At 41.7% G+C, this 17,023-nt stretch overlaps 2 protein-coding genes across 6 annotated transcripts in view; one reads left to right on the plus strand and one right to left on the minus strand.

Annotated features, from left to right (window-relative positions):
• The window catches only part of LOC307248925 (uncharacterized protein), a 32,012-nt gene extending 19,915 nt beyond the window's left edge, over positions 1-12,097 (minus strand). For 2 of the 5 annotated variants that reach the window (XM_080025479.1, XM_080025476.1), the window contains exon 1: positions 11,959-12,097. Coding sequence is in view for 1 of the 5 variants with exons in the window: in XM_080025478.1 (XP_079881604.1) it covers positions 8,026-8,096 (71 nt within the window). In the remaining 4 variants the exon portion in view is untranslated. Of the gene's footprint in view, positions 1-8,025; positions 8,146-11,958 lie in introns of those variants that run through there. The other 3 variants (XM_080025477.1, XM_080025475.1, XM_080025478.1) reach the window with 2 other exon arrangements.
• Positions 1,402-7,499, plus strand: aggf1 (angiogenic factor with G patch and FHA domains 1). Its single transcript, XM_080025480.1, has 16 exons — positions 1,402-1,446; positions 1,542-1,600; positions 1,963-2,156; positions 2,553-2,652; positions 2,754-2,944; positions 3,190-3,321; positions 3,433-3,633; positions 4,452-4,911; positions 5,085-5,193; positions 5,471-5,522; positions 5,624-5,725; positions 5,805-5,970; positions 6,180-6,259; positions 6,350-6,477; positions 6,576-6,675; positions 6,763-7,499. Exons 3-16 carry the CDS (start codon positions 1,971-1,973, stop codon positions 7,018-7,020), a joined length of 2,265 nt encoding a protein of 754 aa, XP_079881606.1. The 5' UTR covers positions 1,402-1,446; positions 1,542-1,600; positions 1,963-1,970; the 3' UTR covers positions 7,021-7,499.
• Positions 12,098-17,023: the final 4,926 nt, after the last annotated feature.

Raw genomic sequence — 17,023 nt, forward strand, 5'->3', positions numbered from 1 at the left:
ACCTCCCTCTGGAGCCTGAAATAAATGTGTGCAGACGGAGTCAGACACACAGAGAGGAAGGAAGTGAATCAAAATGTGACGAGAAGAATAGTTTTGTTATGTGATTGAGGAAAAGAGGGAAAGAGAGGAAGGACAAGCGGAGCAACCGCCATCTGCAGAGTAACAGGATGGATAAACAATGGACAGGCAATGAATAGGCAACACAAACTGCATGAGAGGAGCACCTTCTCTGAAAGTAAACATCTCTTCCCCCTCAATTTCTGTCAAATAGCAGAATCAGTGTGTTGCAGTGACATCTATTGGTGAAATCTTACACTGACACCCAGACACAGAGCACCTAAATAGGAAACTAATCTGGCTTAACAAGTTGTTTATGTGATAGCGATAAACATAATACATTTCAAACCTTAAATTGAAAATGTCATAGAACAACCTAAATGTAGGCCTATGTGCCACACCTGTATACAGTGCAGAGTTTATACAACGGTGTCACTATTGCACACTTAACTGTAGGCTATAAATGTGCATGACATGTATGGTTTACGAGCTATTTGAATTAAAGTTGCAATGGCCCATTCATTTGAATCGCAGCATATAGACTTGACTTAAGTCATGATAAGTTCATTATTGCACAATGATCAACTGTACACAAGTTCTTAACGATTTGTTACATTATGTAATAACAAGTATTAAAGCATATGGAGCCCAATTAACCTCTACTTTATTTAGGCTTTAATTCAGTAATTAACTCAAACTTCAACATGCTTTATGTTGCACACATAAACTAATGAGCTTAAAAAAAGGCCTACCTGTCAGCAATTTGCCATTTGTCAATTTAATTATACCCTCATCAATTTATGAAATGGCAAAATTACAAAGATCCAGCCCCACGCCCCTCCCCCCAAGACACAGAGCATCTTCGTAAGATAACTAGGCCTATCTAAAAACAGACATAGCCTTAACCTTTTAAAACAATTAGGCCTAACAAGTCAATGGTTTAAGTGTTTAATGTTGCATGAAGATCAAGCTAATTGGCATATCAGAGTACACCAGGCATGGACCTAGTCACATGAGCACTCTACAACAATAAATAAATAGAAAGGAATTCATTAACAGATTGGGCACTGTAAAAATTGTTTTCTGACACTTACCGCGAGTCGTAAAGTGTGTTGCTGTCCATTACATGAAGTTGTTAAACGGCAGGGAAGTTAAGATATTATCATGCAAAGAAAACGCAAAAAGGGCTAAAGACTGAACTAATGAACTACAGTCTAAACTAGTTTTACTTGATATGGAAATAGTTGGTCGATGGGTGGCAGTAAAGCTCTTCGACATGTGTCAAACATTACCCAAACCCGAAGAAGAAGTAGTACTTCCGCTGTGACGTACTAGTCAGCCAGTAGTAAATGGCGGTTGCGAACAGGGTGGACAGTAAACATTACCACGGTTATAACTTTAACTGTCAAAATATCATCAACAACATGTACTCGACTGTGTCGGAAATACAGGAGAGTTACAAAATGTTTATTTTCAACTTTCAGGTCGGTTCATGTGCTGTGCTGACAGGAGATTCACTCCCGAGGAACCGACAACGCAAACGGTAAGTGGTGCACCATACGGATCTGTAATTGTTAGAACCAGCGGTTAGTTTACATAATTGCTTATAAGTGCTTATTAAATAGTTAAGCTTGGTCCAAAAAAATATAGACACGTCTGTATTTCTGTGCCAACAACAACCAACAACTGTGTCAACTTACGGCCTCTGTTAAAAGATTGTACTACCTGCCCTGCTGCAGCTTAAACTTGCACGAGAGCTAACAGTAGTAAGGCTAATGTTTCGAAGCTGTGATACATTCTAAGTTAAATGGCACCTGAGCTGAGGCCATTTGTAACATGTGTGTTTTAAGCTACTTGGCTGTTCAAATGAAAGGACTTGACCAACGCTTATGTCAACGTTCTTAGTCGAACTAATGGAGAAAGAAGACGGAGAAAAGGACACGGAGTCCGAGGAGACTGAGCTCCGTCTGAAAGTGGAGGCGTTGAAGCAGGAGCTCAGCGAGTGCAGAGCCGAGCTGGCAAAGCTCCAGAAACAGCTCAACCAGTCCCAGAGACAGCACAAGAGCACAGAGAGCTACAACGAAGACCTGAGAAAACAGGTCAGTGCACACAACCCGTCATGACCTCAGCACACATCTCTTTACGCAGCCTACAAGGAGTGTCGCAGCCCAGTTTTTGTACATTTAACAATAATGCACTCTCTAGTAGTATGCAAAATGTAGTTTTTCATGGCACTAGAGTTGGATATTAAAGGGTTTCTTCCAGGAAACTGACCAGATCCTAACCCCATCTCACCTTTTACTCACTTTATTTAGTAGATTACTTCCTAATAACCTTTCTAATTTATAGCAAGCCACTGATAAAATCATTTGCTGTTTGAAATAGAAAATGCTTACTGTGAATGTTTATAAATTATGATGAAAATGTCATAAAACTCTTTATTTATTTTCATGTTTTTTTCTAATTATCATGTTATCTGAATTGTATCGTTTCAGGTTGACCAGCTGAGCGCAGAGATTCATGAACGGAAGAAGAAGGATAAAGACAGAGTCGACATCAACACTCAGACAGAAGAACATGTGTGGACAGAAACTGGTGCGTAACTTTCATATACTTCATTAAATTCATTAAATTAGTTAGTCAGACAGACAGAAAGCAATTAAACTGTTAAAAATTGTTTCCATTTTCCTTTCCAGATTATTACAACTACTACTATGGAGACTACTCGCAGAACCCAGAGACGTCCGACACTCAGGAAGTCCTGGACACAGTAGTAGCAGTGGATGCAGCTGAAAGCAGCGAGGCGGCTGAGGATTCAACACCAAACGAAACAGCAGCTACTGAAGTGTCAACTCAGCCTGCCAACAGTGTTGCAGTCACAACAGAGGTTAGTTTTTCCTAAAAAGTTACTTGAAGCAGACATAAATGCAAATGTTTGATGTTTATACCTCATGAACGACTAAAACTATTATTATTATCTATTAACTGGCTGTATCAAAACTGTATCAATACTAATGCCAAATACTGAAAGAAGGACATGTTGAAATGAATGGTAAAGTATTGTATTATACTATTTATATTATTTGAAAAGGAGTTGACATAAAGACCAATGGATGGCATTTTCTCTTTCAGGAGGGTGATGCAGGATCCATTGCCGACATGTTGAGGGCCACTGCTGAACAGGCTCTGACACAGACTGGGTTTGTCTTTGATGAGACTTCTGGGATGTACTATGACCACAGCACGGGCTTCTACTACGACTCGGTTGGTCAAACAGACACAGCAGAAATTATTATCAATATATTTGTTTTTGTTTGAGGGAGATGTTGTACCAGTCTTTTGAACCTATTCATGTTTTTCTTCCCTCGTCCCCAGGCTAGTCAGTTGTACTATGACGCAAGCACAGGCATTTACTACTACTGTGATGCAGAGAGTGGACGATACCAGTTTCACTCCAGGATTGAGGTGCCAGCTGTACAAACTTCTGAAGAGCCTTGGCAGGATAAGAGCAGCAGTGAAAAGAAGGGCAGAAAGCTTAAGAAAGGATACAAGAAAACCTCACGCAAGGACGATAAGGTATGCAACACCTGGATCTCTTTCACTGACACATGACATAGATGCATTTTATACTTGGTGGCTGACAGCCGGCTTTTGACTTTGTAGTTCCCCATTTAAAAACAGCGATTGTCTCAGTCTTCAAATGCATTCTCTTTTAGGCTAGTTGACTAAATAATTATCCTCTGACCTAGGTGCAAGAGGTGACTAACTCATTGGCTAAAATGAAGATTTCTTCTTACTGGAATACTGCTTCCCACAGAGGTACACCTTTTCATACAAACATATGAACCTTTACATTCATGTAAATAAATAGTTTTAGATATGGGACTTATCTCAGTACATTTCCCATCACAATAGGAATTATACCTGCAAATTGCCCATACATTTACAACACTTTCAAAATATTTGATGTGATGTTGACTCACACAGTGTTGTTGGGTTTATATCAAAATCTAAAGTAAGTAATGAAATTTGAACATAATAATGTGATGGCCAAACTAGGAAAGTAGGACCCAATTTAAAAAAAAGAGTCCCAATTCAAACCATAAAGCATTCAGCCATTTCATATTGCGAAGAGTCCTCACAAAGTTCTTTGTGTTTGAACTGGTCATCAGTAGTTACTCCTTTCCTTACCTGTACCGTGGGTAATCTGGGTGCAAACTAACATTTAGATCACTGGAGGTGTAGGTTTAAAGTGAATTGTCTTTGAAGACTGAAACCAGGTACAAAAACAGTACCAGACATGGCATGGAACATGGGATCTACAAAGCCAGCTTGCCCGCTGTCAGTGAGCATCACTGCAGATGCTAATCTCACTGTTGACTGTCTAATGGCAGGAACTCATTTGTGACGAGGTAAAGATGGAAGAAGAAGAAATTGAGTGGGTCGAAAAGAGGGCAACAACCAAGAGAACCACGGAATCACGAAAGCTGAAGCGAAGGTCTCGCAGCCCAGACGTGGCTCCACGTAGAAGAGACTCTTCTAAACACCGGGAGGAGAGCGACAAATCTTCATCAAAGAGGCAGAAGCTGAGAAACGGTTCACGCGATGACGATAAGGACAAGGGAAAATCCAAGAAGAAAAGCAGGAAATCCAAGTCAAAGAAGGAGAAGAAGAAGAAGAAAAAGAGCCCGGCTCACAGCGGTGACTCAGAGGGAAACAGTGAACAGGAAGAGGGTGAGCTCACAGAGTCTGAGAGAGAGGAGTGGGAGTCCACTCCCTCTGTCTCAGCAGCTTCTAGCTCCTCCTCCTCCGCAGAGAGCCCACTGTCAGAGATGGACACTCAGAGTCAGGGAGGTGAGGGGAAAAACCAGCCCAATTCAAAGCTTATTCAGGACGTACATCTACACAATATCTGTCTCTTAACTTTCAGCTAGTTAGATCATCACCTTTCATTTGTTCCTAACACTGTATATTTCTGAGGTAGCTATGTTCCTGTAACAGTGCAATCTGTTTATTCTTTCTTGCAGTCAATGACATTTGGCCGCCCTGTGTGAGAGTGACTGTGGTCAGGTCCCCGGTGCTGCAGGTGGGCACTCTGTTCATCATCACAGCCGACTCTCCAGCCACCATCGGCAGGTTTGTGCTGTCCTCTCTCGTGGTCGTATGGCAGCAGGAGTAATATTTAAATCAAAGTGGTAATACTGTTTACCAAGCAAAAGTGAGAGTGTTGCGATTTAAGAATGGGGTTACCACAGTGGGACACATGTGCTGAGGCTGCAGTACCAAAAACAGAATGACATGCCTTTAAGTAGGAACTGAGAAAATAACCCCCCTTAAGAGGCACCTTCTTGAAGAATTGATCTCATTCATAACAATGTCTCTGAAAATTCCACCTGCTGTCTCTCTGTTGCAGAGAGAAAGATATGGACCATGCGATCAGAATAATAGAAATGGGAGTCAGCAAGGTATTGATTTGCCCTTTCTTTTTCTCTGCGAGGATGAACATTAATAATCAGTATTGCAGTGTTATGTCATGTTCCTAACCGTGAACTGTGTTTGATTCCAGTTCCATGCGTTGGTTTACTTTGACCAGGATCAGCAGTGTTACATGCTGGTGGACCAGGGAAGCCAGAATGGAACAGTCATTAACGGCAACAGGATCTTACAGGTAGACAGTTTGTCACCCTTTGTTAATTAATAAATAAAATAAAGTTCCACTCGTCAATCAATTCATCTTTCTTCTGCAGCCCAAAATCAAGTGTGAGCCACATGCACTGATGCACGGTGATGAGGTGAAGATGGGCGAGACCGTGCTGTCCTTCCACATCCACTCAGGGACCGATACGTGCGATGGCTGCGAGCCTGGTCAGGTGATGGCTCACCTCAGCAAGCACAAGAAAGAGGAGATGACAGGTGAGCTGTCAGACTTTTGAAAAGCCAGTGATAAGCTGATCCAAAATCTTTTTTGTAAAATCTGATTTGCTTTTAATTTCTTTAAACCATTCCTAATAAAGTGGCTTTATGTGAGATTTCACTCACTTGTTGTGGTTGTGTACTACCATATCACGACATAAAAATAATATAACAGTGATCATTTAACTTTGCTCTGTATTCTCCCAAAGTTCCTGCTCCCACCAAAGAGCATAAAGAAGCACTGAGAAAAAAGGAGCTGCAACAGATGAAGGCAAAATATGGGCTGAAGGTAAGTGTCAACAGGACTAGCAGCTACCAAAAATGTGCTTTTTCTCTTAAGGCAGCCAGCCAATCACCTCTGTGCTATCTCTGTTAACAGAGCAGTGAATATGAGGAGGCCAAAGCCCTGAGGAACCCCAAATACCAGAACCGAGCGGAGTCTCGACGGCAGACTGTCGGCAGCGAGGGCGTTTTCCAACGAGATGATGCGCCCGCTTCTGTTCACCAGTAAGTATGAGGTCACTGACTGTTATCGCTAAAGGAGGAAAAAAAAACAATGGATGAAATGGAAATCATGTATTGTGTTTTACTTGCCTTCTCAATAGGGAGATCAGTGAAGTCAATAAAGGACGGAAGATGCTGGAAAAGATGGGCTGGAAGAAAGGAGAGGGGCTTGGTAAAGAGGGAACGGGAATGAAAGACCCGGTAAGATCTGTTGACAGATTTCCTTGTTCACTGAATTGTTTTGTGAAACAACAAAATGACTTGACAATACTTTTCCTCTCTCCACAGATTCAACTACAAATCAGAAAGTCCCAGTCAGGTTTAGGGGCCGGTGGCGCGATGTCTCTAGACAGCGTCTCTGTGACCAAATCAAAGTCCCAAAAGAACTGGGAGAAGGCGCGCGAGAGATTTGCTGATACGTGCCAGCCCGACGTGCTGCTGTCGCCTAAACCGCAGAAGAGCATGTCACCCAAAGCCTGGGTCAAATCAGAAGAGACTGACACGACAGACACACAAACAGGTTTGAATCCAGACGGCCAAAATTAGGAAAAAGAGTGTTGATTAAAGGACGCATAGAAAATAGTATTATTTTACAGAACGACGAGGACAACAGAAAGTGACAACAATGATGTCACTTGGGACTGTTCTGTTCATTTCAACACTGTCTTATCACCCAGAATCTGTAAAAGTCACTAGCTGCCGTTGTTCAGTGTGTCCTCCCTCCATAAGTGAACTGTGTGGAATGTTTACACTCCCAAAAGAAGAGCAGCAGTGTGCGTTTCACGGCCCAATGCGTCTGTAGTCCAACCTACAGAGGGCAGAGCTGCCAATGTGCCTACCAGAACAACAGGACATGGATCGCCTCAAGCAAATATTGACACAGTGAAGCTATATTTCTCACAATGAGATCGTACTACGATGCAACAACTGTCTGTGTGTTTAGACAGCCACCGTAACTGATCGTGTTAAAGCAGCCACAACTGCTTGGTGTTACTGTGTGCAACCCCCTCCCTCCCCCCCCCCCAATCCCCTCCATTTTTTTATTAAAACCTTGGAACAATGAATTTCGAACATGCTTAACCGTTTGGTTCTTTTTGATTCTTTGCCTATGACGTGACATCAGATGTCATTGGTGTGTTTGCTCCAAAGCAATAAGACGCACACATCCACACACCAGTGTAAGGCCAGTGAGCAAACATGCGTAACAGTCCGACTGTATGCAGTCTTTATCTGGGGGTTAATTTTGAGGGTGTGTGAATATTTGCATGTGTGTGCAAATGTGCGCTTGGACAGAGGCCACTCTTTGACCGAATGGAAAAAGAATGGAAGTCTACTAGTTTTCAGTCAGCTCGGTCAAATAAGGCTAGTATATGTTTAATATTGTCACTGTTACTGCATTATTATAGCTGCATACAACTTCAGAAAAATGAAGAGGTATCAATAGTTCAGCTTTAAGCAACACACGTTTAAGACAATGAATTAGGAGTGACTGGCAGTAGTTTTATCACGCGCTGTTAAATCAGTATCAAACAGGTGAGCAATGAGACTCACGTGACACTCTTGGTTCGACTCTTTGAGCTGGCTCGCAGGCTACTCCTCTTCTGACTTATATTTCCACCCATTTTGATCTCTTCCCTCTTGGTAGTCGATGGACAGCCAACAATGTGTTCCCCTTAGTTAACAGGCATGATCTCCCGAGACTGGAGTGGTGCTCTGCTGTGAGGCTTCCTCTTCTCTCTTGACAGGTGGGTCCCTCCCTTCCTCAAGCCTCCTCCCTCGACCTAACTGCTCTTACTGGGAGTAAACACTCAGCAGCTGATACTGTAATGTAATAAAATCGGGAGGGATCAGCTTGTGTCCTCTGGGCCTCGTATTGGGCAAAAAGTCTCGACCAAGAAAAAAGAAAATAAGAGGTTGAGAGTCATGAGATCGAGTGGGAAACTGGGAATTCTAGTTAAATATGTAGCTCAGGGCTTTTAAGAAATCTGGCTTGACCAGTTTCTGACACAATGCATGCCACTGTTGATTTTTTGTTCAGGCTATTTGTGATGTCACTTCTTCAGAAGTTGTTTACTAAACGTGAAGCCAGTCCAAGGCAAAATCAGCTGATTGTGGAGTTCTATGGTAATTGTAATATATTGAATCTGTTCTGTTGGCTAGCCGTTTTGAAGTGCATGTTTCCAACTGAACAGTGGAGTGTAGGTGTGAAATCTGTGCTATGTAAGCACCACCGGCGTGTATTTATCTTGCAAGCGAGAATACAATGTCACTTCTCTCAAGGTGAGAAAATGTTTGTTTTCTTTGTAAGTTCACAGGCGAGTTAAGACAAGTTCTCTTTGAGTTTCAGTTTGGAGCTGAAACGAAATCTTTGTTAGGCGATGGACCAGAAATAAATGTTCATCCCAAACCGTGTGATAAAGAGCAGCTGCAGAAATATAATAGATTTATTTCGTCGGCATAGTTTTTCCCACATGAAATAAATAATCAGATGTGCTGAGTTTTTAAAGTTATTAAACCACCTGGACTTTTTATACACTGTTCCTAAAACTCACCATCGAAAATGTCTGACTGTTTTCCACGCCCTTCTATCTGAGAGCTTTTCACAGGTCAAAGGTCAAGAAGGAAGGTCGTCCTCTTTTTCATGCCACACATTGCATCACATGCACACACACACACACACACACACACACACACACACACACACACACGCACACCCAATTGCACAGACTTGTGAAAACAACTGTTGTGTGTTGCATTTTTTTTGTTGATAAAATCAGACAAAGAAGGGTGCGTCTCAAAACTGCAGATAACGGATTAATGGTATGTTTCATGATGTAAATGGAGTGCGTACATCCTCACTCCCATTCGTGATAGTTAGGAGGAGTCAGAAGTCCAAACAATTTTGCCATAATGTTTCCATGCAAGGTTTCATTTACACTGACATCACATGAAGTATAATATGCTGTCATTCTGAAGTAAATCATAAATGATGTTAACAAAGATAAATGACACTAAAGCAAATTAACTCATGAAAATGTTTCATTCTGTTAATTCAATTGAATTACATTTATTTAACTCAAATGAAATACATAAAAGTAATTGGTTTGACTGCCCGAGGGATCAGAAGTATTATATATATATAGACTTAGATCTGTTTTAAGGAGCCACACGCCATAACAGTACAGCGTTTTGGGATAATCTCTCACACCACTCTACCACTCTGTGGAAGTTGCCAGACACACATGATCTAATGATATGCCATTGAGTGGAGGCTGCCCCCAGCTGGTAGACTGTGAACACTACCAGAGCCTTCTATGTCAGAGCAGACCACAAAGTAATAGTAAGAGAGCAACTCCTTCATCATCCTCATCATTCATATTTTCCCTGTACAGGGCACGATGTCATTCATCATCTTGCTTGCCATCATGGTCGAGGGCTTGGCCGGGCTGTTCAGCCATTATCGCCCACTGGAGTCTGTAATTTTGGACGACGTGCCTCAGAAATAAGTTTTGACGGTTTCCCTATTTAAAAGACTTGAATAGCAGTTGCGTGCGTTTGGAGCTTGTCTGGTGTATTGCGTTGCTAGGACCTGACCACATCTTGTTGTCATTTGAAAAGGGAGTCACTGTGTGTTTACCACAGGGAGTCAAATAGGTTTGTAGCAGAATGAAGACCTTGGGAGATATACGGTGCACAAACTAACAGTCACAGGGGTCATTGTGAGGGATCTAGACACACAAATTATAAGACAAATACCTCCTCAGAGTATTCCACTCCACTGCAGTAGGAACATGTAGTTGTATCTGAAGTCTTTTATTCGGAAATGAACAGAACTTTTATGTTCTCCCTTTAACATTGCCATTCTTATTCCAGTGGGGCATGTTTTTGAAGTCTCTCCTTGTTCCAGATGGAAGTAGGACTAAAACCTTCTCAGCCAGACTCAACACGCATTCAATTCATCTAAGCCAGACCCTGTATGTCTGTCTGTCTGCGTGACTGTAGCTCTGTGTTATCGCAATCACAGTTTGTGCCTGTGACTCCATTGAGAGGCATGAGACCAGAAGCGACACCAGTCTGAGGAACACTACTGTGTTGACTCAACTTCCCTCTGAATGTCCGGCCCCCCTCCTTCTGTCCACACCAGCGACTGAGCCTCTGTAAATCAGAGCAGGGCACACAGGCTGAATACAGTGCAACAGATTACACTGTTTTAAAATGGCTTGCCCTCCTTGGTTGGAGGGCATCAAAAAAGATTCCAGCTGCAGAAGATGCAGAGGAGGGGACAGGAAGCGGGGGTTTGTTTGGAAGTGCTTCCAAACGTCCACAGGTCAATCAGCTTGGTAAGAGAGGAAATGATCCACATTCCAACCACATTCCAGCATGAATATTGTTTTCATATTCAACAAAGCACCATCTTACAAGTCCTTTTTAGGTGAGGAAATGTGATTGCACTATTTGGAAAAAGGAAAACCTCCTGCAATATGATGTGTGTAAACTAAATAACCCGACTAAAGCTGTCATAGGGCTTCTGTTTGTTTATTTGAGAGGGGCAACAGTCCTTCCCATGTACGTCATGCCGGGTGGGTGCCTCAGTATAAAATACCACATCCAGACCAAAATTCTTGTGCTCCAAACTGAATGGAAATTCCAACACAACTACGACTTACTCCAGGCAAGGGATTCAGACAACAGCCGCTGTTGAACGTCTTGCTTCCACCCTTGGCTTTTCCTGCTGGGTGTGTCTCCCAGTGACCTCATCTTCCCAGAAATCCTTTAGAAACCTCAGCGGCACACTCGCTCACATGATGCAAGATGTCCACAATCAATCACAAACCGGTCAGTGTACAGAAAGACAGTTAACTTTGCTTACAACATCAACAGCGTGGATGGTGGTGTCTGTTCATTCAACCAGAATGTGTGTGTGTGCGTGAGGACTAGCATCCTGTTTATACAGCCTGGTTCTTGCTGCCCGCTGTGAGAAATGTCAGCCTTAACCGTATTGTTCTTGCCAACGTTTTTTTCCATTGAAATCTGTGTGACTAATTCTCCCTCAAGGGGGAAAAAAACTCATGTGAGCAAACCTTCACTAACCTGCCTGTGCCTGTGAGTCTTAACAAGAACAGCTTGAATGAACAGAAAGTTTTAAACTATAAGTACTGTACAACTCCGCACATCACAACCAACACAAACTGCTGGGTTGGCTGGTGGGGGGGAATTATAGATTATTGAAAAGAGGCTTTGTGTTCATGCAAAAAACACACAATAGCTCCCACGCGACAGCAGGACCTTTTAAACCCAGACACAGCACATTCAATGAGTCATCTGACACACTGTCCAAAAGTCAGCTGATCAATACCAAAGAACACAAACAGTTAACTACAGCAGACATATAGTGTACTAAAAGCACACTGATATGCATAAAGGGACACCTGACAGGCTGACCGGCCGTCACACTTAAAGTTTCAGAAGTGTGAAAAATCCTACCTTTGCTTCTCTGAGTAGTGACAGGCTGTGTTGGAGCTGCCAGGAGTTTCGGATGTTTAAAGTCCTCAGAAAGTGAGTCTGTGCACTCAGGCTGCTGTAGGAGTTGCCGCTCTCTGAGTGAAAATACTTGTTCTCTCTCTCTGCGTGGCGGAGTCTAGTCCATGTGGCTGGATGGGAAATGGGAAATGAACTCTCTGGGCAGAGAGCCAACAGCAGACTGAGGTTTTAAAGACACAGCAGTTTTCAGTGCTACAGCAGGTCTGGTCACACTTCACACAGTGTGGAGGCTATAAGTAATGTTTTCAGATGCTATATTTATCATTCCCATAACACACTGCTGACTTCATTTCCGCTTTATTTACTTATGCTAATACCAAGAATAATTGTTTTTCCTTAACTTAGGCCTACTTGTTTTACTTACTTTTACTTAAAGGGCTTTTAGATTTTCTGCAACGTTATGCTTATTCCAGTCCAATTCATGGGCAAGTGTTAAATAGTTTTTACTTTGACACTTTTATTTGATAATTTCAAGTTCTGGTGACTTTACAAATTCAGATGAATAATACAAAAAGTAATTAAATAACTTACTATGTATTTTTGTACTATAACATGTATGCCATACTTTTGAATTTAGGGCTTTTTCTACACTGTAGTATTGCTACTTTTACTTCAGTAAAGGAGTACTTCTTCCACCGCTGAGCTCTTCAGTGATCTCTCCACTCCTCTTCGCTACTCTGGAAAAGGAACAACTTAATAGGTGATCTGTGATGATTAACTCATTAAAACCATCCGTGAAATTCAGATTTAAATGTGAAAAAATAAAAATAAATATTAGGTTGTCATCTGAAATTAGTTTTCATCAGTTTTTGTATTGAAACATCCAAGCTTCTCAAGTTTGGTATCATGATTTGTCAATTTTGTCATGATAATGTTCACACACACAACAACAATCACACTGTATATAGTACAACAAAGAGGTTTGTACCCTGAATAAGTGAACTGGTGTCTCCCTCTAGTGTTTTTTCATTAGAAGGCAACTGCAGCAGAAGGATTGGCTACGGTTGTATACTGTTTATGCTACCACCAACTAAGTGCATCATGCAGAGTACAGCTGAAAATAAATAAATAAAATAATACCTATTCATTTATTCAAGGTTTTATTTTATTAGGTTTGACTAATTACTGGTACTAAAACCTGTTGAGACTAGTATACTGGCCATTAGCCAACTTTACCAGCAATAACCATCTACACTGACTCCATTCTGTGTTGGGAGAGGATACTAATTTTCTCTATCCATCCATCCATCCATCCATCCATCTATCCATCTATCCATCTATCTATCTATCTATCTATCTATCTATCTATCTATCTATCTATCTATCTATCTATCTATCTATCTATCTATCTATCTATCTATCTATCTATCTATCTATCTATCTATCTATCTATCTATCTATCTATCTATCTATCTATCTATCTCTCTCTCTCTCTCTCTCTCTCTCTCTCTCTCTCTCTCTCTCTCTCTCTCTCTCTCTCTCTCTCTCTCTCTCTCTCTCTATCTATCTATCTATCTATCTATCTATCTATCTATCTATCTATCTATCTATCTATCTATCTATCTATCTATCTATCTATCTATCTATCTATCTATCTATCTATCTATCTATCTATCTATCTATCTATCTATCTATCTATCTATCTATCTATCTATCTATCTATCTATCTATCTATCTATCTATCTAATCTATGCATAATGATATCTTGAAAAAGGAGAGTGAAACTCCTCAGAGAGTCCCCATTTGTATCATTGAGACTAATCACATATATGTATTTGCTGCCAGGAAACCCATGACTTCATCTCTCAGGCCACACGGTGCTAATGACTTTGTACCACGGACTGGTCACACACTCAGTTAATCGGGCAGCGACGCACGGAGGCAGAACACTGCAGCTGTCAATGCAACCATGCAGAGTCAACGGTCCACTACAAAGACCTGTGCTTTCTATCTCAACATGCAATGAGATCACTGTGATTTTCTCTTCAGTTAGGATTTGATCATTCATGGGCTGGACTTGATCATTATGGACCTCCTCCTACCCCCTTTATTCACACTGTAGCCTGGCAACAAGCCACTGGTTAATATGCACTTCACTTCACCACGTGTAGGTACATGATGAGGAGACATTAATGGCATGATATCAAATGTTCCGTTTGCTGGGAGGACTGTTTTTTTTAATAGAATGATTCCAGATGTTTATTTCAGTGCAGATATATTTCACATTAGCCTAATGGATCCATACATATTTTGAAAGATCTAGGGTTCATTGTCACAGTTTTTCGTTTTTCACTGCCAATACAGATACATGGGGAACTACACTCAACAAAAATATAAACGCAACACTTTTGTTTTTGCTCCCATTTTGCATGAGATGGTCTTAGAGATCTAAAATTCATTCCAGATACGCAATATTACCATTCATCTCAAACATTGTTCACAAATCTGTCTAAATGTGTGATAGTGAGCACTTCTGCTTTGCTGAGATAATCCATCCCACCTCACGGTTGTGCCACATCAAGATGCTGATCTGACATCATGATTAGTGCACAGGTGTGCCTTAGACTGTCCACAATAAAAGGCCACCCTGAAATGTGCAGTTTTGTCTCACAGCAAAATGCCACAGATGCCACAAGCATTGAGGGAGCGTGCAATTGGCATGCTGACAGCAGGAATGTCAACCAGATCTGTTGCTCGTGCATTGAATGTTCATTTCTCCACCATAAGCCGTCTCCAAAGGCGTTTCAGAGAATATGGCAGTACATCCAACCGGCCTCACAACCGCAGACCACGTATAACCACACCAGCCCAGGACCTCCACATCCAGCAGGTTCACCTCCAAGATCGTCTGAGACCAGCCACTGAGACAGCTGCTGAAACAATTGGTTTGCATAACCAAACAATTTCTGCACAAACTGTCAGAAACCGTCTCAGGGAAGCTCAACTGCATGCTCGTCGTCCTCATCGGGGTCTTGACGTGACTCCAGCTCGTCGCCGTAACAGACTTGAGTGGGCAAATGCTCACATTCGATGGTGTCTGGCACGTTGGAGAGGTGTTCTCTTCACGGATGAATCTCGGTTCACATTGTTCAGGGCAGATGGCAGACAGCGTGTGTGGCGTCGTGTGGGTGAGCGCTTCGCTGATGTCAATGTTGTGGATCGAGTGGCCCATGGTGGTGATGGGGTTATGGTATGGGCAGGCATCTGTTATGGACGAAGAACACAGGTGCATTTTATTGATGGCATTTTGAATGCACAGAGATACCGTGATGAGATCCTGAGGCCCATTGTTGTGCCATACATCCATGAACATCACCTCACGTATCAGCAAGATAATGCACGGCCCCATGTTGCAAGGATCTGTACACAATTCTTGGAAGCTGAAAATGTCCCAGTTCTTGCATGGCCAGCATACTCACCGGACATGTCACCCATTGAGCATGTTTGGGATGTGCTTGACCGGCGTATACGACAGCGTGCACCACTTCCCACTAATATCCAGCAACTTCGCACAGCCATTGAAGAGGAGTGGACCAACATTCCACAGGCCACAATTGACAATCTGATAAACTCTATGCGAAGAAGATGTGTTGCACTGCATGAGGCAAATGGTGGTCACACCAAATACTGACTGGTTCTGAGTCCCCAGACCCCCAATAAAGCAAAAAAATGCACATTTCAGAGTGGCCTTATATTGTGGACAGTCTAAGGCACACCTGTGCACTAATCATGATGTCAGATCAGCATCTTGATGTGGCACACCTGTGAGGTGGGATGGATTATCTCAGCAAAGCAGAAGTGCTCACTATCACACATTTAGACAGATTTGTGAACAATGTTTGAGAGAAATGGTAATATTGTGTATCTGGAATGAATTTTAGATCTTTAAGTCCATCTCATGAAAAATGGGAGCAAAAACAAAAGTGTTGCGTTTATATTTTTGTTGAGTGTATAAATCTGATTCATGCGGAACTACGTAGGCTTTGACCAATATGATACTTTTTTTTGGGTTATTTCCCTGGAGAGATTTCTGAGAGGCTTTTTTCTTCTCTCTGAGCTCTCGTCACTGATTGGAGGAGGGGCTCACTGAAGCACAACACACTAAGAACATGCCTGTACTGACAAAGACACACACACACACACACACACACACACACACACACACACACACACACACACACACACACACACACACACACTCAAAGAACCCCGACAACCAACACAATTGTTCCTAAATGTATGCCACCTAAGTCTCATATTATAACTTTATCACAAAAACAAATGACACTTCCATTGTTAAATGTGATCTAGCAAAGATGAATCACAAATATTAATCACACATTGTATCTTTATTGTTTGGAATTTAGACAAAGACCATATTCTGTAATGGATTGAGATGTTTCTTTTTAAATGTATGTAGTGCTTTTAAGACCCCAGACATGTCACTGGTCAATTTGACCCGAACAGTAACAGAGTGTCTATAAAACAAACATAATACAAGGGTTAAACACACATTTTTCACTGATGAGGTTTCTGCAGTGATGTAAAGGTGTACTCCAGGAGAGTGTGGCATCACTGTTAGGTTTGATTACAGGTGCAACATAGTATTCCTTTACCACACTCAACACCAAACCAAAATGAATTTGGTGCTGAGCAGGTAGGGCCTATAGTGTACAGTGGATAGGCTATTTAGAGTTTTTGTTCACCATTGAAAAAAGCTGCCTGGAAATGATCGATGAGTCAGACCAAAACAGTTAAGACTGGACAGCTAAAACATATTGCTGAATCTCCCTGTCACATTATCAGACTGTGGGCTATTCAATTTACCATTTGACACATTGTTATCATAGAAATAATGGTTACAGCTGCTTTCAGATTTGAAGTCAAGTTTTTCAGGGGGATCATCTGGCAGCCAAACACCAATGCAAAGCCTAAATCATTCAAAAAACTACTTTCAAAAGCCTTTGCCTTTTTTCAGCTTGTTTTCTTCTTCCAATGATTATGAATC

The sequence above is a fragment of the Ammodytes marinus genome (assembly GCF_949987685.1).
Source record: "Ammodytes marinus genome assembly, chromosome: 4".
Taxonomy (NCBI): domain Eukaryota; kingdom Metazoa; phylum Chordata; class Actinopteri; order Uranoscopiformes; family Ammodytidae; genus Ammodytes; species Ammodytes marinus.

Bases quoted from the DNA above. Each gene is read 5' to 3' on its own strand.
- aggf1 (XM_080025480.1), top strand. From the start codon at position 1,971: ATGGAGAAAGAAGACGGAGAAAAGGACACGGAGTCCGAGGAGACTGAG. The intron at 5,194-5,470 runs GTTTGTGCTGTC...TCTCTGTTGCAG, and splicing joins TCTCCAGCCACCATCGGCAG to AGAGAAAGATATGGACCATG. The intron at 5,523-5,623 runs GTATTGATTTGC...GTTTGATTCCAG, and splicing joins TAGAAATGGGAGTCAGCAAG to TTCCATGCGTTGGTTTACTT.